Source organism: Scyliorhinus torazame, chromosome 13 (assembly GCF_047496885.1).
Source record: "Scyliorhinus torazame isolate Kashiwa2021f chromosome 13, sScyTor2.1, whole genome shotgun sequence".
Lineage (NCBI taxonomy): Eukaryota > Metazoa > Chordata > Chondrichthyes > Carcharhiniformes > Scyliorhinidae > Scyliorhinus > Scyliorhinus torazame.
Window position 1 is genome coordinate 73,496,182 of NC_092719.1, and position 26,332 is coordinate 73,522,513.

At 51.4% G+C, this 26,332-nt stretch overlaps 1 protein-coding gene across 3 annotated transcripts in view; it reads left to right on the plus strand.

Annotated features, from left to right (window-relative positions):
- The window catches only part of LOC140388106 (solute carrier organic anion transporter family member 1C1-like), a 105,600-nt gene that overhangs the window by 22,686 nt on the left and 56,582 nt on the right, over positions 1-26,332 (plus strand). For all 3 annotated transcript variants that reach the window (XM_072471759.1, XM_072471761.1, XM_072471760.1), the window contains exons 3-8: positions 4,948-5,089; positions 5,174-5,306; positions 14,873-15,000; positions 15,097-15,243; positions 17,951-18,049; positions 25,261-25,503. In XM_072471759.1, the coding sequence (XP_072327860.1) occupies positions 4,948-5,089; positions 5,174-5,306; positions 14,873-15,000; positions 15,097-15,243; positions 17,951-18,049; positions 25,261-25,503 (892 nt within the window). The remainder of the gene's footprint in view (positions 1-4,947; positions 5,090-5,173; positions 5,307-14,872; positions 15,001-15,096; positions 15,244-17,950; positions 18,050-25,260; positions 25,504-26,332) is intronic.

A 26,332-nucleotide genomic window follows, 5' to 3' on the forward strand; every position in this document is an offset into this window, starting at 1 on the left:
TAGTGCTCCCTGCGAATGTTTTTGTTCAAGTCTTTGGGATCTAAACAGATTCTGAGTTCACCGGATGGCGTCTTGACACATACCAACGAGCTGACCCAGTCAGTCGGCTGTGTGACCTTTTGATATGATGCCTTGAGATTGGAGGCGTTGGAGTTCTGCTTTTAGCCTGTCCCGCAACGGAGCTGGTACCCTCCTTGGTGCATGAATGACCGGTGTTGCATCGTCTTTGAGCAGGATTTTGTACTTGTAGGGTAACGTACCCATGCTACAAAAGACGTCCGGATACTCACTGAGAAGCAACTAGATGGCATCGGCCAGTGGTGATGAGTCAACCGTGTTCATGAAAATCCTCTGTATGAGCCGCAAATCCTTGCAGGCTTGAGCACCTAATAGTGATGTTCTTTTGTCGTCCACGATCTCAAAACTTAGTCCTTTCGTGACTTTCTTATGAACTATTTGTAGGTGGCATGATCCCCTCGAGGTGATCTGGTTGCCATTGTCATCTGTAAACTTGCATGCAACAGGTATCAACTCGTGTGTCCCTGGGATGGATGCGAGATCTTTGCTTGTCAAGCTTGAACGTAATTGGGGAGTTGTTCACTTGCACCGTGGCACTTCATTCGCTTGTGGAGTCAATGGTATGCACGTATTGAGGCTGTGTGGTCAGCTCGTGCGGTTCGTCTGTGGCATTTATGATTCCATCGCCGTATGTGTTCTCCCAGGAGTGGAACTCTTCGTGGTCGGAAAAGTTTTCTTCGGGTGTCTGAGTGTCCATTGCATCTACTGTGCGAACCTTGAAGTTTCCACGTCTTTGCGTTGGAGAGTAATATTTGGCTGTGGACTGACACTGGGAGGCAAAATGATTCATCTTGGAGCACTTTAAACATCTTTTCCCTGGTGCAGGACTTTTCCCTTTTAAATGGGCGGTGCCACAGCGGTAGCACGTCATGACGTCCGTGACATCACGCGTCAGCAGCGATCGCGCATGCACGACTCGCTCTTCTGGCTGGGGTCTGCACTTTACATACCGGGATCTTGCGTGATCGTGTTTCTCCTGACTGGGCGCCAGCGGCTGGAAAAGAAGGCCTGTGAGGAGAGGCCACCATTTTGACATCTTCCACCTCGTGGAGTACTTTCTCCATGTTTTTTTTTCTCAAGAACCTCCCGGTACTGTTGCTTTTTCTGCTCTTGCTGTAAGCATTTTGCTATGGTAGTTTTTAAAGTTAAATCATTTTGCTGCATTAATGATTCCCTTAAATTTTCATCTGAGAGATTAATTGATCCCTGATGATGGAGTCTGTTACATCAGCATAGTTACAACCTTGTGCTAGCAATCGGAGATCTGTGATAAAATTGGAGATAGTCTCCCCGTTTGTTTGGAATCTGTTGTGCAGGTTAAAGCGTTCCATGATTTCATTTGACTGTGATTTACAGTGTTCATCAAATTTTGCCATTATCACTTGAAAGCTAGGTTTATCTTCAGTATCACCATATGTAAACGAGTTATAAATGTCTACAGCTTGCCGGCCTGCCGTTGAGAGTAATATCCCAATCTTTCTCTCGTCGGGGGCTGCATTTGAGGCAGTAGCCGCCATATATATTTGAAGCTGCTGTTTATACATTCCCAGTTACCTTTAAATTACCGGTAGCTTTCAGCAACTCTGGAAATGACGTGTGGTCCATCGCTTCGGTAGGTTGTTTGGAATCAAAATGCTGCAAAGTCTTCCACAGTCGAGCGGCTGGCCCGTTACTTTTGCTGCTTGTTTTTGTTCTTTCTGGTCTCTAACCTAGTACTGTCTGATTAAAGCCAATCTGGTACCATGTTTTGCTACCTGTAAGGCAGGTAATCTGTGCTACCCAACTCAGTTACAGTAGAGGCTTTGGAAGAAGGCTCGAAGTTGTCCAGAAGTTTTATAGAATGTTTATTGAGCAACACAACTTAAATAACTGCGTGAGTTCTTACTGTAAGAACTGTACTAGTAGAAAGGCTACTACTTTTCCATACACTACAACTAGGCCTGACCACACTAGCAGCCCTGCGCTAAATCTCTGCCTCTGTTCTCCTCACAGTCTAATCCACCCAACAGGCCAGAGGGCTGCTTGCATCCCCTTTTATACATGCCAGTGCTGCTCCCTAGTGGTCTTTCCATTAACCATCAGCCCTTTCTGTACATACACCTGTAACGAGCGCGACACTAACCACTTTGCTACTGTGACGATAATAAAGATTATTATTCTTATTAATCCGTTTCCAAACAGGATGGAGCAGATTGACTGGATCCTCCCCCTTCCAATGCAAATGCCTCTCTAGTCTGGGGGTGGGATTCTCCGACCCCCCGTCGGGTCGGAGAATCCCTGGGGGGCAGCGTGAATCGCGCCCCGCCGCTCCGATGCCAGCTGCCATAGCCTCCGTCGCCGGTTTTTGGCCGGGAGCGGGGTTTATGCTGCGCCGGTTGGGGGCCGTTGGCAGCGGCCCCCCCGGCAATTCTCCGGGCCCCGATGGGTCGAGCGGCTGTCAGTTCCTGGCCAGTCCTGTCGGTGTGAAATGGACATGGTCCCACATGGCGGGACCTGGCTGGGAGGCCGTCTAGTGGAGTTCTCAGGGGGGCGCGGGTGGCCTGGCCCACGATCGGGGCCCACCGATCTGCGGGTGGGCCTGTGCTGTGGGGGCACTCCTTCCTTCCGTGCCGGCCTCTGTAGGGCTCCGCCATGGCCGGCACGGAGAAGAAATCCCCTCCACATGCGCCAGAAGTCGCCGACAGTTCTGCGCATGTGCGGGACCATGGCGGCCCTTCGCCGGCAGTTGTCATGGCGCCAACCCCTCTGGCGCCGGCCTAGCCCCCGGAAGTTGTGGAATCCTCCGCACTTCCGGGTGGCCCGATGCCGGAGTGGTTCGCGCCATTCTTGGCGCCGGTGTCGGGCCATCCTGCCAATTGCGGGAGAATCCCGCCCTGGATCTTTGCAGAGAACAGTGTCAGTCCCCCTCACTATTCTGCCCCGTGCTACCACTACATTCCTTTTTGCTCCCACAACTTGAATGACTTCCTGTACCACAGCCCCGTGTTCCATTCACTCATCCACCCTGGGGTTCCCAATCCCATTTCAGCAAGGTGAGAAAAAATTCAACATATTGGATAACTTCAAAGGCTGAAGCTACCGCATTTCTGGCTCCGGGTCCCCTTATCTGCCCCACTTGCAGTCACACTCTCCTGTCTCTGACCACTGACCAAGTCAGAAGACACTATCCTGGTGTGACTCCCTCCTGAACATAGAACATTAAAGGGCAGTACAGGCCCTTCGGCCCTCGATGTTGCGCCAACCTGTGAAACCACTCTAAAGCCCATCTACACTATTCCCTTATCGTCCATATGTCTCTCCAATGACCATTTGAATGCCCTTAGTGTTGGCAAGTCCACTACTGTTGCAGGCAGGGCACTCCACGCCCTTACTACTCTCTGAGTAAAGAACCTACCTCTGACATCTGTCGAATATCTATCTCCCCTCAATTTAAATCTATGTCCCCTCGTGCTGGACATCACCATCCGAGGAAAAAAGCTCTCACTGTCCACCTTATCCAATCCTCTGATCATCTTGTCTGCCTCAATTAAGTCACCTCTTAACCTTCTCTCTAACGAAAACAGCCTCAAGTCCCTCAGCCTTTCCTCATAAGATCTTCCCGCCATACCAGGCAACATTCTGGTAAATCTCCTCTGCACCCTTTCCAATGCTTCCACATCCTTCCTATAATGCGGAGACCAGAATTGCACACAATACTCCAAATGCGGCCGCACCAGAGTTTTGTACAGCTGCAACATGACCTCATGGCTCCGAAACTCAATCCCTCTACCAATAAAAGTTAACACACCATACGCCTTCTTAAGAACCCTCTCAACCTGGGTGGCAACTTTCAGGGATCTATGTACATGGACACCGAGATCTCGCTGCTCATTCCCACTGCCAAGAATCTTACCATTAGCCCAGTACTCAGTCTTCCTGTTATTCCTATTCCTGGTTCAAAGCATCCAGGTAACTCTTTCCCCTTCCCTGATGTGTCGCCATGTCTGCAGTTCAGAATCCCATTCAATGACTCTGAGTTGAATCATCCAGAGGTTCCCACATGCTGCAGTCTTGACACATTATCTTTCCCGCCATCCTTAATGTGTTTTAATTAACCACTTAATTCTACTATTCGATTCGTTATTTTCCTTTTTTTGCATATACTTTATTAACTTTACCACCAGCCCCAGTGCTGTTTTAAACCTTAGGGATGGAATGGAACTTAATTATTGACCAGACACTCACCAAACTTCTTGAGCTTCTTTCCCCGAAGTAGGGCATGAACTAATCCTACTCATCAAACTCCAAGGTATACATTCCATTCCAAGCTGCAACCGTTTGCAAAGCTGCAAAATAAAGACCCTTGAATTTATACTATACTGAATTGCAGCTACTGAAACAATATTAAAGCAATTAGCTAATTAACTGCTCAACTACTGAGGCACAGTCTGACTGGTGCAGTCCGACCTGCTGTTCTCCTCACCCTTCAAGGCTGCATGGCATTCCTTGGGGCCCAATATTGTAGATGTATCAAACAGACAGCGATCTCAGAAATTTTGGCACAAAGTCCCTAAGCCAGCATGCCCTGGGAATCGCTGTTGACATGGGTGGGTAGATGACCTGGGTGCTGGAAGAATAAACATCAGGAACTTGGGTGGATGCTAAAACGGGAAAAAATATGATAAAAATGGATATCTGCTCATTTTCCCATTTTAAGCCAGTTCAAATATGTTGGTTGCCATGGCTTGTTTACCCGGATGACACAGATGAGCCTCGCTTTTTTTCTGTTTTTTACCAAGTCTTTAACACAGCAATATTTTTTGTTGAGTTTTAATAGAAATTTAAACTCGCCAATTGGCATTCATTAACAAACGTCTTTCGTTTTCAAAGCTCTTTCTGGCAGCCTTGTCGTGCTTGTACTTTGCGAAAGCATTGTCTGGGAGCTATATGAAGAGCACAATCACACAGCTCGAGAGACGTTTTGATATACCAAGCTCGCTAATTGGTGTTCTCGATGGAAGCTTTGAAATCGGTAAGTATTGACTAGAAAATTCTGAACCAAAGCAAAAAGCAATGATTAACCAGTTAGCTTATTTTGTTTCTTTTTTTGGTTAAGGGAATTTGTTGGTGATTGTGTTTGTGAGCTACTTTGGAGCAAAATTTCACAGGCCCAGATTAATAGCAGCCGGAAGCATAATCATGGCTATTGGAACCTTCTTAATAGCTTCGCCTCATTTCTTCATGGGACGGTAAGTTTAAAACTTATATAATACAAGCACAATTGCAAATCAGCACCAAAACGGTATGTCTTTGTATACGATTATAGAGAGCTGTGCAGTACAGAAAAGCTATTTGACCCCATCGTGCATGCATCAGCAATTTGGAACAGCTATTTGATTTGTTCTGTTCCTCTGCTTTCTTCCCGTTGTCCTGCAATTTTTTCCAATTCAAGTATTTATCTAACTTTATTTTAAAAATTAATACTGAATTTGCTTACAAACCTCCCTTCAGTCCATTCTGATCGTAGCTCACTACATGTGTTTCAGCACCCCCCCCCCCACCCCAATCGCACATTGCCTCTGGTTCTTTTTCCACTTGTTGTAGATTTGTGTCCTCTGGTTCGTACAATCATAAAATTCCTACAGTGCAGTAGGACGCCATTCAGCCGTGACCCTCCGAAAGAGCACCCTGCCCAGGTCTACTCCCCTACCCACCCCACCCTTTTCCTGTAATGTAACCTGCACATCTTTGGACTGTGGGAGGGAACCCACACGAGCACAGAGGGAATGCGCAAACTGCATACAGTCACCCAAGGCCGGAATCCAACCTGGGTCCCTGGCTCTGTGAGGCAGCAGTGCTAATCATTGTGCCACCGTGCCACTCTGTCAGTGGAAGTAGCTTCTCCTTGTTCACTGATTTTGAACATTACCAAATCTCCCCTTACCTACTCTGCTCCGAGGTGAAAAAGCTCAGTTTCTTTAGTTTCTCCACTTAACTGAACTCTTTTTGATCCTGAATATCATTCTAGCCACTCTCATCTGCACTCTAAGACCTTTGATATCCTTTCTAATGTGCAGTGCCTAGAATTGGCCACAATCCTCCATCTAATACCAAAGATTTCAATTACACTCCAATGGAATGTCTTGGGGTGTTTGGAGGTGGTATTTGTGATATTATGGGCAGCACGGTAGCATAGTGGTTAGCACTATGTCTTCACAGCGCCAAGGTCCCAAATTGGATTCCCGATTTGGGTCACTGTCTGTGTGGAGACTGCACGTTCTCCCCGTGTCTGGGTGGGTTTCCTCCGGGTGCTCCGGTTTCCTCCCACAAGTCCCGAAAGACGTGCTAGTAGGTAATTTGGATATTCTGAATTCTCCCTCTGTGTACCCGAACAGGCACCGGAGAGTGGCAACTAGGGGCTTTTCACAGTAACTTCATTGCAGTGTTAATGTATGCCTACTTGTGACAATAAAGATTATAATATTATTATCATAACTTATTATATTATAATTATTATAACTATCAGCATTACAAGGATTAATGTAGTGCCGAGAGTAGCCACTAGAGGGAGCTGCAGATACAACTATATAAAGCAGTGATGCTAGATCTTAGGGGAGGAGTGTATGCAGGAGATAGCTAGTGAAGGTCATAAGAGCAGATAGTGTGAGAAAGGTTAGATTATAGTTTATACCAGGGGCGAAATTCTCCGTTATCGGCGGAAACTCCGCCGATCGGCGCAAAAAACGGCGCAAATCCCACTTGCGTCACGTCATAAAAATGGGCCGATAGTCTGCGGCCCGAAATGGGCTAGCAGCGACGTAACGGGATCCGCGCTTGCGCAGTGGTTCACGCCGTGCAGCGTCATACGCGCTGCACGGCGTGACGGCTCATAAGGCCGCGCAGCTCCCCCCCCACCCGACCGGAACAGCCGACCGCAACACCCGACTTGATGGCTGGCCGTCGCTCAGCCCCGAGGTTCGAGTCACGCGATGTGGAGGCGCTCCTGGATGCGGTGGAGCAGAGGAGGGACGCCCTGTATCCCGGGCACGGCCGCAGAGTTGCCCCACGCCACAGCCGGCGTCTGTGGAGGGAGGTGGCAGAGGCCGTCACCGCTGTGGCCCTGACACCACGGACAGGCACCCAGTGCCACAAGAAGGTGAACGACCTCGTCAGAGCAGGCAGGGTGAGCGTCCCCCATATCCCCCATATCCCCTCTCCCCCATATCCCCCCTCCCCCATATCCCCCATATCCCCCCTCCCCCATATCCCCCCTCCCACATATCCCCCATATCCCCCCTCCCCCATATCCCCCATATCCCCCCTCCCCCATATCCCCCCTCCCCCATATCCCCCCTCCCACATATCCCCCATATTCCCCCCTCCCCCATATCCCCCCTCCCCCATATCCCCCATATCCCCCCTCCCCCATATCCCCCATATCCCCCCTCCCCCATATCCCCCATATCCCCCCTCCCCCATATCCCCCCTCCCCCATATCCCCCATATCCCCAAGTGAATCCAGCCCTAACCTTAACCTCTGCAATGCACGCGCAACCGATGGCGTGCATTCATATACCTGCCTAACACTGTTGCCTTTTACCCCTGCCACCACCCCCCCCCCCCCCCCCCCAGGAGAAGCGCGCACACAACAATAGGGAGCATGTGAGGACTGGAGGAGGGCCCGCTGATGAGAGGCCACTGACCGTACACGAGGAAAGGGCCCTGGAACTGGCTGGCGGACCTGACGACCGGGAGGTTGCTGATGCAGAGGTCGGGGCCCCACGAGCAAGTGAGCCACCAACAGCCCGTCCCCATATCCCCCCTCCCCTATATCCCCCTCTCCCGTATCACCTGATCACTGCCTGATGTCTAACCATGCATGCTTCATTGTGTATCGCAGGACCAAACGTCCAGGCACCCATCCCCGCAGATGCAGACCGCCCGCAGGATGCCCCTCGGAGACCACGGGAGACGGAGAGACCCGAACCCTCCAGCATGCGACGCCCGCAGGATGCCCCTCGGAGACCACGGGAGACGGAGAGACCCGAACCCTCCAGCATGCGACGCCCGCAGGATGCCCCTCGGAGACCACGGGAGACGGAGAGACCCGAACCCTCCAGCATGCGACGCCCGCAGGATGCCCCTCGGAGACCACGGGAGACGGAGAGACCTGGAGCAACAGGGAGACGACACCCCCGTCACGTGCGGGAGCGACCACCCAGCGATGAGGGGGGCAGCCACAGGCCCCCGTCACATCCGAGCCAGGACACCACTACCCAGGACACCACTATCCAGGACACCCCTACCCGGGACACCACTACCCAGGACACCCCTACCCGGGACAGCACTACCCGGGACAGCACTACCCAGGACACCCCTACCCGGGAAGACGAAATACCGGACAGTGACTCAGAGTGGATGGGTGGAGACGAACCCCCACCCCAAAGTGCCATGGACTCAGAGTGGGACGAAGAGCACGACACAACGCCACTGCTGTCACCAACACCCTCCACCATCGCAGAAACACTCACCACGGTTGGGCACTTTAGTGATGAGGCGTCTGGTACACTCACTGGTGCGCACAACACAGCCGTCCCGGTACAGCAGGTGGAGGTAGGAGCAGCAGAGGGACCGGGCGGTCGGAGGGCAGCCCAGGCCAAGCGAACATCTGCCGCCCAGATGGATCCCGGGTTCCTGCAGTTACCACACCCACACATAGATCCGATGCAACCACCGACACGGAGACGAGCGAATAGGGTGACGGGTGGCTTGCGGCGGCTGCGGTCGCAGGTGGAGGAGTCCACCCGCGTCCAGGAGCTGGGAGTGGTCCCGGTCATGCGTGCCACCCAGGCTGACACCGCACGGGTGGCGTCCGCGGTGGAGGCAATGGGTGCGACGGTGTCAGACATGGGGAACGGTTTGCGAGGCCTGGGGCCTTCCGTGCAGGCGGCGTCTGTGGCCCAGGAAATGGCTGCCCTCTCACAGGAGGCCATGAGCCAGTGCCAGCGCCAGATGGCAGAGGCGCTCAACGCCATAGCCCAGTCTCAGCAGGCCATGGCCCAGTCTCAGCAGGCCATAGCCCAGTCTCTGCAGGCCATGGCCCAGTCTCTGCAGGCCATGGCCCAGTCTCAGCAGGCCATCGCTGAGGGCATCGGCGCCAGTGGCCATGTGCGAGCTGGCGTCGCACTGTCGCAGACAGGGTTCGACAACCCCCTGGGCTCCATGGCTGCAAACCTGCAGACCCCTGTCGATACCAGCACGGGCCTCCAGGACTGGCAGCGCCAGATGTCGGGGGCGCGTCGGATGGCCAGTCCGTTCGCATCCCCCACCCATGTAGAGGCCTGGGGGCCATCGGGCACCCCGAGGGAGGAGGAGGTGGTGTGGTCCATCCCGGCTCCCTCTGTAGGGGAGGTCCCGGTACACCGCGACACCTCGGACTCCCCCCCTTCCGTCCCAGGTGCATCGGGTGGGCAACGGGCAGGACAGGCTGGCAGCTCGCCATCCCAGTCGCCCGGGCCGCAGCCTGGCCCATCTAGGCCAGGACGCCCCAGGAAACGGCCGCCAAAGGGATCCAGTGTCAGAGGGCAGGAATCACAGGAGTCCACCTCCAGTTCTGCTGTACCGTCTGGGGAACCACGTAGACGTAGTCAAAGGGCCCGTAAGGCCAAACAATTAGACACTGAGTAAGTTGGCACGGGTGCAGGGCACAGATGAGTTTTAGGCGCTAGGGCACGTGCATGAACTCCTTTGGTTATTAAAGTCAATGTTACACCTACCGAAGCTGCCTTTATGCTCTGTCCAAAGTGTGCGGGGGTGTCATGTACGTTGAGCGCAAGTGTGTGTGTGAGGGGTGGTCTTACCTCAGCCCCAGGTGAGTCTGCCCCCTTCCCCCTGGGCCGCCATCAACATCCCCCGGGCAGAGGACGGGACCGTGCGCTGCAGTATCACAGCCGCATGCAGGGATGGTCCGGGTGGATGGTGGTACTGTGGCCATGGGTCAGACATAGTCCAACGATGTAGAGCCAGGAGCTCATCGGAGGCGGGCTGTCATCATTCTCCATGGCCTGCGATAGACACGCGTCCACCCGCAACTGGGTGAGCCCGGCCCGTTGTGCCGCCGGTGGATCGGCAATTGGGAGTGGGGGGGTGGTGTGCATGCGGGTGGGGTGTGTGGGGTTGGGGAGGGGGGTGATGGTGCTGGGTGGATGGATGGGTGGGGGGTGTGGGTGGTCGGCTGTTGTCATGGTGTGCGGTCTGTGGCCATACTACCCGATTCCCACGCCCATCTAGTCAGTGAAGCGGGCGTCTATCAGTCTGTCCCGTGCCCGCTGGGCCAGCCGGTAACGGTGGACAGCCACCCGTCTGTGTCTACCCCGTCTGCCCTGACCATTGCCCCCATCCCCCTCATCTGGGGAGGACTGGGCCTCTTCCTGCTGCTCCTCCACTCCGCCCTCCTCTGCCTGCGGCACATCGCCCCTCTGCTGGGCTATGTTGTGCAGGACGCAGCACACCACAATGATGCGGCCGACCCTATCTGACCGATACTGGAGGGCGCCCCCAGAGAGGTCCAGGCACCTGAAACGCATCTTCAGCACGCCAAAGCACCTCTCGATCACTCCCCTTGTCGCTACATGGGCATCATTGTAGCGGTTCTCCGCCTCATTGCGTGGCCTCCGTATAGGCGTCATCAGCCACGATCGCAATGGGTAGCCCCTGTCGCCCAGCAACCAGCCCCTCAGCCGGGGATGGCGTCCCTCGTACATGCCGGGGATGGATGACCGCGACAACACGAATGAGTCGTGTACACTGCCTGGGTAACGGGCGCAGACGTGCAGGATCATCATGCGGTGGTCGCAGACCACCTGTACGTTCATCGAATAGGTCCCCTTCCTATTAGTGAACACGGCCCTGTTATCTGCAGGTGGCCGCACGGCGACGTGCATCCCATCGATCGCGCCCTGGACCATGGGGAACCCGGCAATGGCAGAGAAGCCCACGGCCCGGGCATCTTGGCTGGCCCGGTCCACGGGGAAGCGGATGTAGCGGTGCGCCATGGCATAAAGGGCATCTGTCACTGCCCGGATGCACCGATGCACCGATGTCTGCGATATGCCGGACAGGTCCCCACTCGGTGCCTGGAATGACCCCGTTGCATAAAAGTTCAGGGCCACCGTAACCTTGACGGACACGGGGAGAGGGTGTCCCCCGCCAGTGCCACGCGGTGACAGGTGTGCCAGCAGGTGGCAGATGTGTGCCACGGTTTCCCGGCTCATCCGGAGTCTCCTCCTGCATTCCCGGTCCGTGAGGTCCTGGTATGACTGCCGGGGCCGGTACACACGGGGCGCCCTCGGGTGCCTCCGTTGCCGTGGGGCCGCGACGTCCTCCTCCCCCTCCTCGTCCTGTCGGTCAGGTGTCCCTCCAGCCTGGGCGGCTGCCGCCTGCCCCTCTGCGGCAGCCTGCGCCGCCTCTCTGGCACGCTCCTCCTCCTCCTCCTCCTCCTCCTCCTCCTCATCCAGGGCAACATAGACATGAGCGGCTGCCACCACGGCGGCCAACATCGCTGGATGATCTGAAAACATGACGACCTGGTGGGGGGGAGGGGAACGACGACATGTCATCATTGCCCATATCCCCTCCTCCCCCCAGCCAGGTGGCATGGACCGCATGGGTCCAACTGTTGGAGGCTGGCACCTGGCCAGGTGGACCAACTCATTTGCCCTCCCATCACCCACCCCGGCACGGACCCCCCCCCGCCCCAACCTCCACCCCAGCACGGACCCCCCCCCAACCTCCACCCCGGCACGGACCCCCTCCCCAACCCCCAACCTCCACCCCAGCACGGACCCCCCCCCCCCAACCTCCACCCCGGCACGGACCCCCTCCACAACCCCCAACCTCCACCCCGGCACGGACCCCCCCCCCCAACCTCCACCCCGGCACGGACCCCCTCCACAACCCCCAACCTCCACCCCGGCACGGACCCCCCCCCCCAACCTCCACCCCGGCACGGACCCCCTCCACAACCCCCAACCTCCACCCCGGCACGGACCCCCTCCACAACCTCCACCCCGGCACGGACCCCCTCCACAACCCCCAACCTCCACCCCAGCACGGACCCCCCCCCCCCAACCTCCACCCCGGCACGGACCCCCTCCACAACCCCCAACCTCCACCCCGGCACGGACCCCCTCCACAACCCCCAACCTCCACCCCGGCACGGACCCCCTCCACAACCTCCACCCCGGCACGGACCCCCTCCACAACCCCCAACCTCCACCCCAGCACGGACCCCCCCCTCCACAACCTCCACCCCGGCACGGACCCCCTCCCGGCACTCCCCCGGAGCCCAGCCTACTCTAACCACCCCCCCCCCCCCCCGCCGCACACACACACAAGCCGAGACACACCTCTTCTCAGGCAATCAGTCTGCGGCCACGCCATTTCCTGCCCAGAGCCAACCCCCCAGGCCGTCACTCACCTCCTCGCTGGTCGGCGTGAGCCTGGAGCACCGGGTCACGCCGATGAAAAGGAGGTTTGATTGACGTCGACGTGAACGGTCATCACGTCGACGGGACTTCGGCCCATCCGGAAGGGAGAATATCGGCAGGCCGAAAATCGGCTGCCTTGCGCAGGCCCGTGACATTCTCCGCGGCAGCGGCGCCATTAACGCCCCGCCGACTTTTCTCCCTTCGGAGACTTCGGCGGGGGCGGGGGCGGGATTCACGGCGGCCAACGGCCATTCTCCGACCCGGCGGGGGGTCGGAGAATGACGCCCCAGTAGTGAGATTAGCAGTAGATGAGTATAGTTAGATGTTATTGATTAATTGTGTATTCTTAAGGACTAAGTTTGGAATCCCAGTTTGGTAGAATAAATAAAATCATAGCTTTGTTTAGGTTAAAAACTATTCTGTGGTCTTTGTGGACACTACGCTAACCATCCTGAAATAAGCAACACAAAGAACACCACAGTATTGTCACTGGAATAGTAATCGAGAGACCCAGGGTAATGCTCTGTGGAGCCCTGTTTCGTATCCCGCTATGGCAGATGGTAAAATTTGAATTCAATAAAAATCTGGAATTAAAAGTCTCTATGAAACCATTGTTGAATGGTATAAAAACCCTCCTGGTTCACCAATGTTCTTTAAGGGAAGGACATCTTCCACCCTTCCCTGATCTGGCTGACATATGAATCCAGACCCTCAGCAATGTTGTTGACTCTTAAGTGGCCGAACAAGTCACTCAGGTCAATGACAATTAAATGCTGGCCCAGCCAATGACACTCCCATCACATGAAAAACTAAAAACATTTTTTTACTAAATTGAGGATGCTATATAAATGGAGGTTGTTTTAACAGCTGGGGCTAAACTAGTGTTTTATAAATAATCATAATTTATTTCTGTACTCTATGCCTCTGTTTCTAAAGCTAAAGATCCCATATGTCTTTTCAACAACCTTCTCAACTTGCCTGATCACCTTCGAAGGACTAGTGTACATAAACCCTCAGTTCTCTCTCTTCTTGTTTCATTTAGTTTATACTACCCCCATCATTCTTTCTCCCAAAATATACCACATCACAGTTAAATTTCATCAGTCACACATCTGTCCTTTTCGACAACCTGGTAGTGAGGTGTACGATTATCATCCTCCCAGTTACAGAGTTTGTCATCTTGGATATACAATTTCAAAGATATTAGGATATTCCAAAAGAGCAGTCACCTGTCCATACTTCCTCGAGTCTGAAAAACAATTGTTTACTAAACTCTCTGCTCTTTGTCCCTTAGCCAATTTTGTATCTATGTACCCACCGTCCCTTTAACCCCTTGAGCACTAGTTTTGCTAACAAGCCTATTATTTCATACTCTATCGCCATCTTTTGAAAGTCCATTGACTGGATTCTCCATTTCAGCGGCTAAGTACCGGTTCAAACAGCGAATTTGCCGGTGTTTTAAGATGCCACAATGGACACCGAACGCTCACCGATTCCGGGACTGGTGAGGGGCTAGCAGTGATGCCGGGTGATATTCCGGGTCCCGCACCGAAAATGGCTGGGTCCCTGGCCGCGCATGCGCACGGCGCCGACCTGCAGCGGTCGCGCCACACAACATGGCGCCGGCTGTGCGCGGACCCGACCCGCCATCCACAACCCCCCCAGCCAACCCGCCAGTCTTGCCAGCCCTAGCGGAAGCTCCCCCAGCCGAGCGTAGTGGTGCTGGACACAGTCCGCAGCCGCCGCACTGGGTTGCCGATCGCTGAGACCACACGTCACCCGCGCGGTCGGGAACTCGGCCCATCGGGGTCGGAGCATCGTGGGAGGGCCTGCCAGTGACGAGCATCGTGGGAGGGCCTGTCGATGACGAGCATCGTGGGAGGGCCTTGCCAGCGGCGTTGCAACGGCGTGCTGCGCGTAATGAGATTACACTGAATCCGACGGGGTGGAGCATGGCTGACCAGTGTCAAGCCGGCGCCGGCCCCGATTTGGGCACCGTAGTGGATTGTCTAGCCGATCGCCAATTAAGATATTGGCTTCAGGCAAGGGAGAATCCCACCCCTTACATAACAATGACACCGTCATCAACTACCATCTGCATTACTTTAACAAAGATGATGGTGTATGTATAATATAATGCATGTATTCTCTATTTGTGCGTGTGTGCATATGAATTATATTTATATATGCTTCCCATTCCCTTCAAATGCAACCTTTTGCTGGAAGCATAAAATGTACTGTAATGCTGGTCTTACTTTCACTGTATGTATGTTATATTAATTTATAAAATACATAATAATTTGTTAACAATGGTTTTCTTGCTCCAGTTACAACTATGAATCTGCACTTACGTTTTTGAGCAATTTGACCACAAGTACCTCTCAATGTTCAAACATGTCAAACAGCACATTAACCCGAGGACTAGGGGCGACCTCCTCAGATCAGCCCCTTCCTGGTAAATATACCAATGGAGTTAAACATGTTTGATATGACTTGAATAATGCCACAAACAGGATTTTATTTTTCTGATCGTGCCTGATATTTTGGCCAGGTTGTGAGAAAGAGGCAGGCTCCTCCATGTGGATCTATATATTGCTTGGAAATCTTTTGCGAGGAATTGGTGAAACACCGACTGGACCATTGGGAATATCATATCTCGATGATTATTCTACAGAGGAAAATACTTCTTTTTATATAGGTAATGTTGTTACGACACCCTGGGCTAGTGTGTGGTCAATTCCAGCCCCTCTTAACCCCGAGTCACAACACAATTGAAATTAACAATTATCTCTTAGAAAACACCTGAAGACTTTGGTCTTTGGCTGCCCAGCTGCCCAATAACTACAATCACCAGGTTTGTAAATGTAAACACAATTAATAGAGAGAGAGAGAGAGAAACTCGCGGTTTCTTCTCTCCGCATGCAGGAGAGTTCACTTCTTTCCCTTGGTCCTCTGAAAACATCCTACATGGCAGGACCAAATCACTGCCTGATACCAGGCAGAATACGATCTTTGATCAATCCATAGACCAGCAGCCAACCAATCAAAACAAATCCCTTCGATGTTTCGAGTGCCTTAAAGTCTGCGATCTTCTGCTCAAAATCTAAATCTTCATTGCACAGTGTACTATTATGCAACTTTTGAGTTCCTCCCTTTCTCTGCTCAACTTAACGATATATGCCCGTTAAATATCCCTGGATCAAAATGATTACGACATAGCAAAATAAAGAGGAAATAAGGGATTCAACAGGAAGGGCCCTTACAATGTGAAAAAGGTAGGATAAAAATATGTCATTATTATGTTCTTTGCAGTGCTGTTTTGGGGATTTCCCCCCCCACACACACACACACACACACACACACACACACACACACATCATAATCATTTGGGGTCCTGGCCCTCCCGAACTTGCAAGACTACCACTGGGCAGCCATGGCAGAGAGAGTGAGGGGGATGGGTGAAGGAACCAAATACGGAATGGGTGAGGATAGAGGAGTCCTCCTGCTCAGGATCAACCCACCGGGCCCTCACCACGACAGGACTCCCATCTCCGCTAGCAAACACTCAACCAGCCCAGTGGTAGTAGCACCACTAAGAACCTGGAACCAGATGAGGCAGCACTTTGGTCTCACCAAAGTGTCCACCATGGCCCTCATCTGCAGCAAGCACAGGTTTCCATCAGCCATGCTAGATGCCGCCTTTAAGAGGTGGAGACAGGACGGGGGTACACTGACGGTTAGGGACTTTTACACCGAGGACAGACTGGCAAACCTAAAAGAACTGACGAAGAAACTGGAACTCTTGAATGGACAGGAACTCCGACATCTGCAAATCAAAATCTTTCTCCGCAAGGAGACGACAAGGTATCCAAGGCCCCCGAGAGACACAATATTGGAGGAGTTACTGGGCATGAATAGTCTGGGAAAGGGGACCTGTGGGAACATATATGGATGACTTTTAGAAAGGACACGCTCCACACAGGACGAATCAAGGGATAAATGGGATGAAGAGTTACGGACGGAGGTAGGATGGGGACTCTGGAGCGAAGCACTGAGAGCCCAACTCCACCTCCTCCTGCACAAGGCTCAGCCACAGGCAGCTCAAAGTGGGGCACAGAGCGCATCTGACAAGCACCCGATTGAACAGTTTCTTCCCAGAGGTGGAGGACAAATGTGAACGGTGCCAGGGAGGCCCGGCTAACCACGTTCACATGTTCTGGGCCTGCCACAGACTTGTCGGGTTCTGGACAGCCTTCATTGAGGCAATGTCCAAGTTTGTGGGGGTGAGGGTGGAGCCGTGCCCGAGAGTGGCAGTCTTCGGGGTATTGGACCAGCCAGAACATCATATGGGGAGGAGGGCAGATGTCCTTGCCTTTGCTTCCCTAATCGCCCGCTGGAGAATCCAGCTTGGCTGGCGATCAGCAGCACCACCCACAGCTCCAGACTGGCTGTCCGGCCTATCGAAATTTCTCCACCTGGAGAAGATGAATGAAATGAAAAGTGCTTATTGTCACAAGTAGGCTTCAATGAAGTTACTGTGAAAAGCCCCTAGTCGCCACATTCCGGCGCCTGTTCGGGGCGGCTGGTACAGGAATTGAACCGTGCTGCTGGCCTGCCTTGGTCTGCTTTCAAAGCCAGCGATTTAGCCCTGTGCTAAACCATCCCCAGGACGGGGGGAGGGGGGGGCTGATTGGGGGTGGGGGGGGGAGTGGCGGATGGGGGATGTACGGGTGCCAATGGGACCGCAGAAAGTAGACCAGAATGAGCGAGTGGGAGAGACCAGAGGAAACACTAAGGGCGAGGGCAGAGAGAGATTGACACAGGGACCAGAGGGCCCTGCATAAAGCCACAAGAAAAAGACAAACACCAAACAATCACATACATTGAAAGAAAGGGCCTCGGATGGAACCCAGAAACAGCAGAAAAGAGAAATTGGGTGGAGGGGGGGACGTGTGGTTTGGGTGGCTTGTGGCGGAAGGGGGGCCAATTAGGGGTGAAAGCTGGGGATGCCGAAAAGGAACAACATGTAAATGGTTACCAAAAGGGAGAATGCTGGAAAATCTCAGCAGGTCAGGCAGCATCTGTAAGGAGAGAAACATCTCTCACAGTTTACCCTCTGATTTTAGTTTCTCTGCTGTTTGGCATCTCACACATTTTATTCTCTCCGCGGACTGCCATTAGCACTCTTTTCCCTTGGTTTCTGTGGCTATGACTCATCTTTCATTCCCTCATCCTACAGTATAAATATCTCCCACTTTCTATGCCTTCACCGCCAATTAACATGTAAATGGTTACCGTATCATCTAGTTTTATGTACAGTGTAAAAGTGTAAACTTTAATAAAAATATTTTTAAAATAAATGAATTGTTTGGTCAAAATCTTGAGAAACTGTTTTTGTGTTTTAGGAATTTTGTATACAGTGGCGCTCATAGGCCCATTGTTTGGATATTTACTGGGATCACTCTGCGCCAAGCTTTTTGTTGACATTGGATTTGTTGACTTGGGTAAGGAAATGTTAAAGCACTTTCTTTTGTAATTAATGTGGTTGGATGTTAGTCGGGTAATTGCAGTGCCTTCCTGATGCTTACAAGCCTCACACGACTTTGTCGGGTCTGCTTTACTTATGTACTGCAAGCCAGCTCACGGTCCATAGTGAAGCTGGCTTTAAGAGCTCAACAGAGAGGCTGTGAAGTTCATTGTAAGCTGCACACAAGGGGAAATTTAAAGTGATGTTGCCATTCAATGGTAAGTTGAGGGTAAAATTCAGCCTTTGTAAAGATTGGTTTGAATTAAGGAAAGTTGGATGACACAATCTATGGCTGGATAGAGTTTCTGGCCAAAATTTCAAATGGAATCGCAACCTCCTCCATTGCCTTATACCTGGAAAAGTGGACATGTTGGCCAGAATTTAGTAGAGATGGTAGAGGTTCCACCACTGGGACAGGAATCGAGCCTACTTTGGCATGGGGCAGGACTCCGGGGCATATTAAATGGCGGCCCAACAGATGCCACCCTCAGCATTTGCCAGACAAATCAGAGAGCCCATATCTCCGCAATGCCACCACTAGCAGTGGTATTACTTGGGCTGCACACTTGGAAGATGTATTGATGGCTTTGCACCCTTGATGACTGTATGTGATTCTGTGTCACCCAGGCCAGATAGGAAGGTCTTTGGTAGGTGTTGTTGAGGGCAGGGTGGCACCATTGTCACTGTGGAGGGGGGGAGGGGGTGGGCACAATCCTCTGTGGGCATAAAATATTCCCGACATGTGAGTCCCCCAAGTCTCCTGGGAAGCTTACAGGATTTCTCTAGTTGTCTCACCATGCAACAGCGACCTCTCCCTGTGTGGACAAAATGTGGGAAGTGGCCCTAAACTGGTGCCTTTAGCAGCTCTTTTTGGCTCCCAGTGGACGGCCAGTGTGCCATGTGTTTCTTGATGCTGCCAAAGTGACATGTGTGGTGATGTGCATCAATGTAAATGCATGTAGGCTAGCTAGACACTAGAGAGAGCACAAGAAACATCACCCACACACACTCAACCAATAGATCAAGTAGATAGGACACGACCAATAGACATTCACGATACACAAGGAGGTGACACGACCACAGGGGGGCATTACACCAACCCATATATAAAGGACACCACACACATGATCTGCCTCTTTCCAGTGGAAACAGTCAGTGAGTACAGACACAGGGTTGATTCAATATTACACCCACTGCGTGGAATGCAGCAGCTGGTTAGTCAGTCTGGGTAGCTATAGTAGGATTAGCAGTAGTGTCGAACCCGAGTAAAGAAGTGTAAATAGTTTAATAAACATGTTGAAGTTATCTCCACGTCTGAACCTTCCTTTGTCAAGTGCACCACAAGGAAGCCGCTTATGTGACACCTACAACATAACAAATCAACATGGCAGTGGGAAGACCCCTGATGCCTTCCTGTGTCACTTTGCCAGCCTTTCCACCTTCCATTCTACAAAGAAACGAGGGCACCAAAAGAGTTAACAGAAGCATTGGCCCATAGCATGCCAATTATGGATTCTTATGGACTAGTTTATGAATCAGAACTATTCCAGTGCAAATCTGACAAAGTTGTACCTGGCTGCCCAAGTGGTATTGCAGGACTCCTTTAAATATTGCAATTAAGAAACTGGTTCCACTTGACCATTCACCAGAAAATGAAGTGGGTGCTTATTCCCATTGGTTAAGTTTATTTATAGCTGTTTATTCTGAATAACTGATAAGAAATATCCATATAACTGTGGCTGTGAAAATTGGAAAGATTAAGGCCCAGAAGAGGCCTATTTTACACCGAGGTCTATTTTACTGAGAGGTCCCACTGTGAACGTAATCTGTAGTATAGTCCGTTCTCTAATTCTAATTTACAACTTCTAATAGTGGAGCGATCAAATTCTCTACTCTCTCATTTTGCATTGCATGTCAGCCTCAAGAACTTAGTTTTGAAAGTTGTCCTTCTTCCAATTTCCACTGGTATTGAAGAAAGGCCCTGTCTCTAAGTAACTTTCTGGCCCCTTGACACAGGTTCAGCCTCTGTATTAATGCACATATTGCATGGTGTAACTATGCAAAACTGCTTTGCGGCAACCTAATGCGCATCACAGCCACTGTCTTGGCTTCAAACTACTTAACTGCAACCTATCTTCTAAACCTTCTGCCCTGCCATCCGAACACTACTGCTCGTGATCTTCTTCGCACAAAGTGCTGTTCCCCTATCACCCCTATGCCACGGACTGGCATTTGCTCCTGGTCAAGAAAGCCTCAATTTTAACATTTTCGCCTTTATTCTCAAATTCCTCCATGGTCCTTTCCCTCTCTATCTCTGCAAACCACTCCAGCTCTCTGTCCCCCTGAGATATCTGTAAGCACTTAATTTAGGCAACTTCAGGACTCCTGATTTGAATTGCTCCACTTGCAGTGGTGAACATACCCTCAGTTGTTGCGGCCGAGTGCAATGGAATAACCTCCCTAAATTTCCCTACCCAAGTCTCTAGTTCTCTTTTGTTTATGAGAGTGCTGAAAACCTACCTATTTGAACAAGCTCTTGGCCATTCACCCTAATACCTCCTTCTGTGGCTGAGCATCAAATCTTGTTTTATAATTTCTGTAAAGCACCTTAGGTCATTTTATATCATTAAAGGCATGACATAAATGTAACATTTTGTTGTTGTATTTTCTGGATATTGTGCCAACGTTCTAACCTTCTGACTTTCAACCTGTTCTTCACTATTGTCAACCCCCATCCATAAAACAGCAGCAGTTGTATTTCCAATTCTCTTCCTGCACCTAATGGGTGCACTAAGACAGACTTTTGTCTGTTTCCATCGCTGGTAATTCCTGGAACAGGTCGCTAGTCTGTTGCCAGAGGTTTGAGGGGTGCCACTCCACATCAAGGGTGGCTGATCAGGAGTTTCTCCCGCACTTACCGCCAGCCATTGGTGTGTTGGAAGGAATTGTAGGTTGACACTCAACCTGTTTGGCCGCATTATGAACGCACCTTCCTTGGCCATCCAAGTCCTGGGGGGTGGGACTCGACCCCAGAGCTTCTATCTCAGAAGCAGGGTGCTACCCACTGTGCTACAAGACGAGCAGTTGTTTCTAATTATTTTTAAAAAACACATTCAGGGTACGCAATTAATTTTTTCCAATTAAGGGGCAATTTACCATGGCCAATCCACCTACCCTGCACATCTTTGGATTGTGGGGGCAAAATCCATGCAAACATGGGGAGAATGTGCAAACTCCACACAGACAATGACCCAGAGCCGGGATCGAACCTGGGACCTTGGCGCCGTGAGGCAGCAGTGCTACCCATTGCGCCTCCGTGCTTGTTGTTTATAATCATGACTAATATCTTGCAAAATGTTTCCTTCCCAATTCATAGACTTGCAATAGGATGTGTGTTTTTATTCCCCATGAAATACATCCTACTTCTGTCAATTCTGAATTATGTTTCAGTGACAACCATGGAGATTCATCATTGACTATGAATGCAATTTCTGTATCTCACCCAGTCACAGAGTTCCATCGACTTAATTGAGCTGGGAGTCTGAGTACTTGTTTGGAGAAGTCTCTGATATTCGTTTTGACTGGAGTAGATTTAGTTGTATGCAGGTTGGGTAGCAAATGAGCTACCAGGCAGTCTGGACAGTATGCTGTGTGTCTTATTTGTCAACATAAATTTCAATATTCAGCAGGCTTTTCTTTCCAGCATGTCAATGAAGAGGCTGAGAGAGAGCGAGAGACGATTGGTGATGGGACATTGCAAACCTTAACTAATTCCAGTAACATTGTGTGAAACTGAATATCTGTTGAGTCCTTGAGTTTTCTTTTAAGTATATTTTTCTATTGGCGTGATTTACGGGCCACCTCCAGCCAGAATGGGGAAAGGGACGCAGCCGCTAGATCCTGGGAGTGGCTTCTTCTGAGATTCCCAATGGTTGTTACACCTCGTGAGATCTGACCATATCTCGCAAGACGTCGCGCTCTGAACCCCACCCACAATGTGAGGAACCCAGTCTCTCACAGTTAAGTGAGTTTAATGATGCTGGATAGAACGGCCACCCGGTGAAGGAAAAACCCTTCACCCATTCGGCAACTGAGCTCACCCTAGGAGACCCCAGCTGGGTGCCGTTTAGCACTGGTCCCCACAAACCAGGCAGAACAGCACTTGCAGGTGATCAGAGGCCCCCAGGTGGCTGGCCTCTGGCCGTGGGTGACCCGCTGGCATTGCTGGTGCCACCCGGGCACCTTGGAACGGCTAGCCAGCACCCTAGCAGTGTCACCTGGACACCTTGGCGGTGCCACCCTGGCATTGCCAAGGTCCAAACTAGCAGTTAGCCCGTGCCTGGTATCAGGACTGGGGGTGCCTTGCCTGTTTGAGGTGAGGTGCAGGGAGGGGGGTGGGGGGAGCGAGGACCTCCTTTTGGTGGGGTTCAGGGGTCACTTGCTGGAGCTCCGCAGTGCAGGAAATGCTCCTGAGTGTGGCCTCAGCGGAGCACTTCCTGCTGGAGATCGAAAAAGGAAAAGTGCCATTAGCCAGGAACGACTCCGCTAATCCTGCCCAAAACAGTTTTGTTTAAGTTAAATTGCACCCTATATCTTTGTGCTGCACAATAAGACATTGTTGCTTTGGTAAGCTTTTTTTTTTTTAAAGAGTTTTTATTGGTTTTCACATCTTGTATTTCACAATTCATAGGTTACCTATTCCAAAACAGCGCCAAAAAAAGGAAAATAATAAAGACAAACAGAAATCAGCACATATAATTCGAGGCAATTAGAGATCTTCCCTCCCGCTGTGGCCGTGATCCCCCTTTCATCAGCAAAAGTCCCCATGTCTATTTACAGTTTGGGGTTGGGCTTCAGCTTGTCCTCGGACCCGTCCCCTGCAGCTTTGTCCCTTGTCCCTCTTGTTCTCTTTGCGTAAATTCATGCCCCCCTCACCCCATTTCCCCATTCCCTCTTCCCCTCACTTTCCTTTTCCTCTTTGTCCCATGACTCATTTGTGTCTCTCCACTCCCGCCTCCCTATCTTACCCTCTCGTCCCCCACCCCCCTTACCCTACTGGTTGCTGGCTACGAACAGACCTTGGAGCAAGTTGGTGAACGGCTTCCACATCCTGTGGAAGCCTTCTTCCGACTCCCGAATGGCAAATTTTATTCTCCCCAGCCTTGAGAAATTCCGCCAGATCAGCCAGTCAGTCTGCAGCCTTGGGTGGTGCCGCCGATCGGCAACTGAGCAAGATTCTCTGGCGGGGGATCAGGGAAGCAAAGGCTAGGGCGTTGGCACCCCTCCCCATGAAGAGTTATGGCTGACCTGAAACCCCGAAGACCGCCACCTTTGGGCATGGCTCCATCCTCATTCCCACAATCCTGGGCATGGCCTCAAAGAAGGTCGTCCAGTACCCAACAAGTCTGGAGCAAGTGCAGAACATGTGGGTGTGTTGGCCCAGCCTCCCTGGCACCATTCACATTTGTTCTCCACCTCCAGAAAGGACCCATTCATTCGGGTTCTGGTTAGGTGTTCTCTATGCACCACCTTTAGCTGCATTAGGCTCTGCCTTGTGCATGTGGAGGTGAAGTTCACCCTGTGTAGTGCTTTGATCCAGAGCCCTCCCCCTATTTCTATGCCTAGTTCCTCCTCCCATTTTTTCTTTGTCTCATCCATACGTCCTCCAACAGTCGCCCTTACATTTCCACACAGTTTCCATTCCCTAGGCCGCCCGAGTCCTGCAGTTCTCCTACAAATGAGTGTACTGGTATCGGGGGTATGTCGTTGTTTCCTTCGGAAGAGGTTTTTGACCTGAGTGTATCTCAGGTTGTTTCCTCTTGGTAACTGGAAGCTCTCCATGAGTTCCCCCAGTGCAGCTACTCTGTCGTCTGTGTACATGTCCCTAAACCTCCGAGTTCTCCCGTCCTGTCTCCATCTTTTGAACGTGGCATCCATTATTGCAGGAGTGAACCTGTGGTTGTTGCAGATGGGGGCCATGATGGACATTTTGGTTGGGACGAAGTGCTTCCTAATTTGGTGCCCCGCCTGGAGCGCAGCTACTACCACTGGGTTCCTCGAGTATTTGGCCGGGAGGGGAGGGGGGAGGTGGGGCGGCGGGGATGGGAGAACATCTGTGGCTAGGGCTCGGAGGGACGTCCCTATACATGAACTGCCCTCTCTCTTCACCCACTCTGCTCTCGGTTCCTTCACCCACCCCTGTACTATTTCTGCGGTAGCCGCCCAGTGGTAGAACTGTAGATTCGGGGTACACGCCTCCCACGTATCTTTTCCTTTGTAGGACCATCTTTAGGATCCTCTGGCTCTTCGCTCGCACCCCACGCCCATGCACAAATGCTATCATTGTTTGTAGATGTGTTGAAAAAGGTTTGGGGGTGTAGATCGGGAGGAATCTACACCGAACGAGGAACCTGGGCAGTGCATTCATTTTGATCGTCTGTATCCTCCCTGCAAGGGAGACTGGGAGTGAGCCCCACCTCTGCAGGACCCTTTTGAGTTCCTCCACCAGACTTATTAGGTTCCAGTTGTGGATCCGTGTCCAGTCGTGGGCTAGTTGGATCCCCAGGTAGCGGAATTTGGTCTAGGCTTACTTGAACGGCAGTCACCCAGGTCTGTCTCTCCCCACTACGGGTTCACAGGGACGATCCTGCTCTTGATCAGGTTAAGCTTGTAACCCGAGAAGGCTCCAAATTCATTATCCCTTTCATGCTGGCCTGGTGATTTGAGATGTACAGGAGCATGTCATCCGCTTAGAGTAAAACTCTATGCTCTCTGTCTCCTCTTTGGATACCTCTCCACCCCTTCGCCACTCTGAGGGTGATCACCAGTGGCTTGATTGCCAGGGCAAATGGATAAAAGCAAATTACTGCGGATGCTGGAATCTAAACGAAAGAGAAAATGCTGGAAAATCTCAGCAGGTCTGGCAGCATCTGTAGGGAGAGAAAAGAGCTAACGTTTCGAGTCCGAATGACAAAGAGTCATCGGTTTTCCAGCATTTTCGCGTTTGTTGCCAGGGCAAACAGCAGGTTGCTTTGGTAAACTGACTGCAGTGGAGTAGTGAGTGATGTGACATTCTAATTATAAATGTATACATACGTGTAACAATATAGTTCCTTGCTCTCGAACAAGATAACCATGTAACAGTAACCATCTCCAGATTAACATTCCTCTTGGACATTTGTTTTCCAGAGAGAGTCACAATTACTTCGAAGGATGCAAGATGGGTTGGTGCTTGGTGGCTTGGGTTTTTAATTGCCGGAGTATTTTCCCTTCTTTTTTCCATACCATTCTGGTTCTTTCCCAAGTCGCTAACCAAAGAGACACAAAAGGAAGGACTTGGCAAGACCTCTGAAAAAATGGAGTTTATCATGCAGGATCAAAGTGAACCTGTCGGAAATAATCCTGTACCAAAGATTTCAACAGTGGACAGGGGCAAGTACCAACCATTCTACAATTTTGCACTAATATGTGAAAAATCTATCAATTGCGCCATTAAGTAAACTACCTGTGTAATCCTTGCTTCATTGTGACACACTTTATTCTTCCTAATAAATGAATGTATATTTATACAGTGCCTTTCATGAATTTCAAATGCCCCACGGCACTTTACAGCCAATTAAGTATTTTTCAAGTGTAGAGCGTGGGGGGGGGGGGGGGGGGGGGGGGGGTGGCCATGGTAGCACAGTGGTTAGCTTTGCTTCATAGCGCCAGGGTCCCAGGTTCGATTCCCGGCTGGGGTTGCTGTCTGTACAGAGTCTGTACATTCGCCCTCTCTTTTTTTTAAAATAAATATTTTTATTCTCCATTTTCACATTTTCTTCAGTATTTGCACCCCACCAACACACAGTAAACAGTAACGAATACAATGTCAATCCCCTTATTAACAACAACGATCCCACCCTCCCACCAACTCCCAAACAACGACCAACCTGACAATATAAGCATCAAATAAAACAAACCCTCCAAAGGTGGGAAAAAAAAGGAAATAAGAAAAAGGAATCAGGAATTGCCTCTGGTCACCATTGACATATACAGTCCACCCCCCCAACCCCCCTCCTAATATTCAATGCCATCCAATCCCCGAAAGAGTACCGTGAATGACACCCATGAATTGTAGACACACCCCCTCCCCCCACCCCTGACTCCTCCCCTCCACTTCTTCTTGTAAACTCCTCCCCCAACCTCGGTTACTTCCCCCAACCTTTCACCCTGGCGAGACTCACCAAAACCTGTTCTACCAGGCTCCGATGGCCGCAGCCCC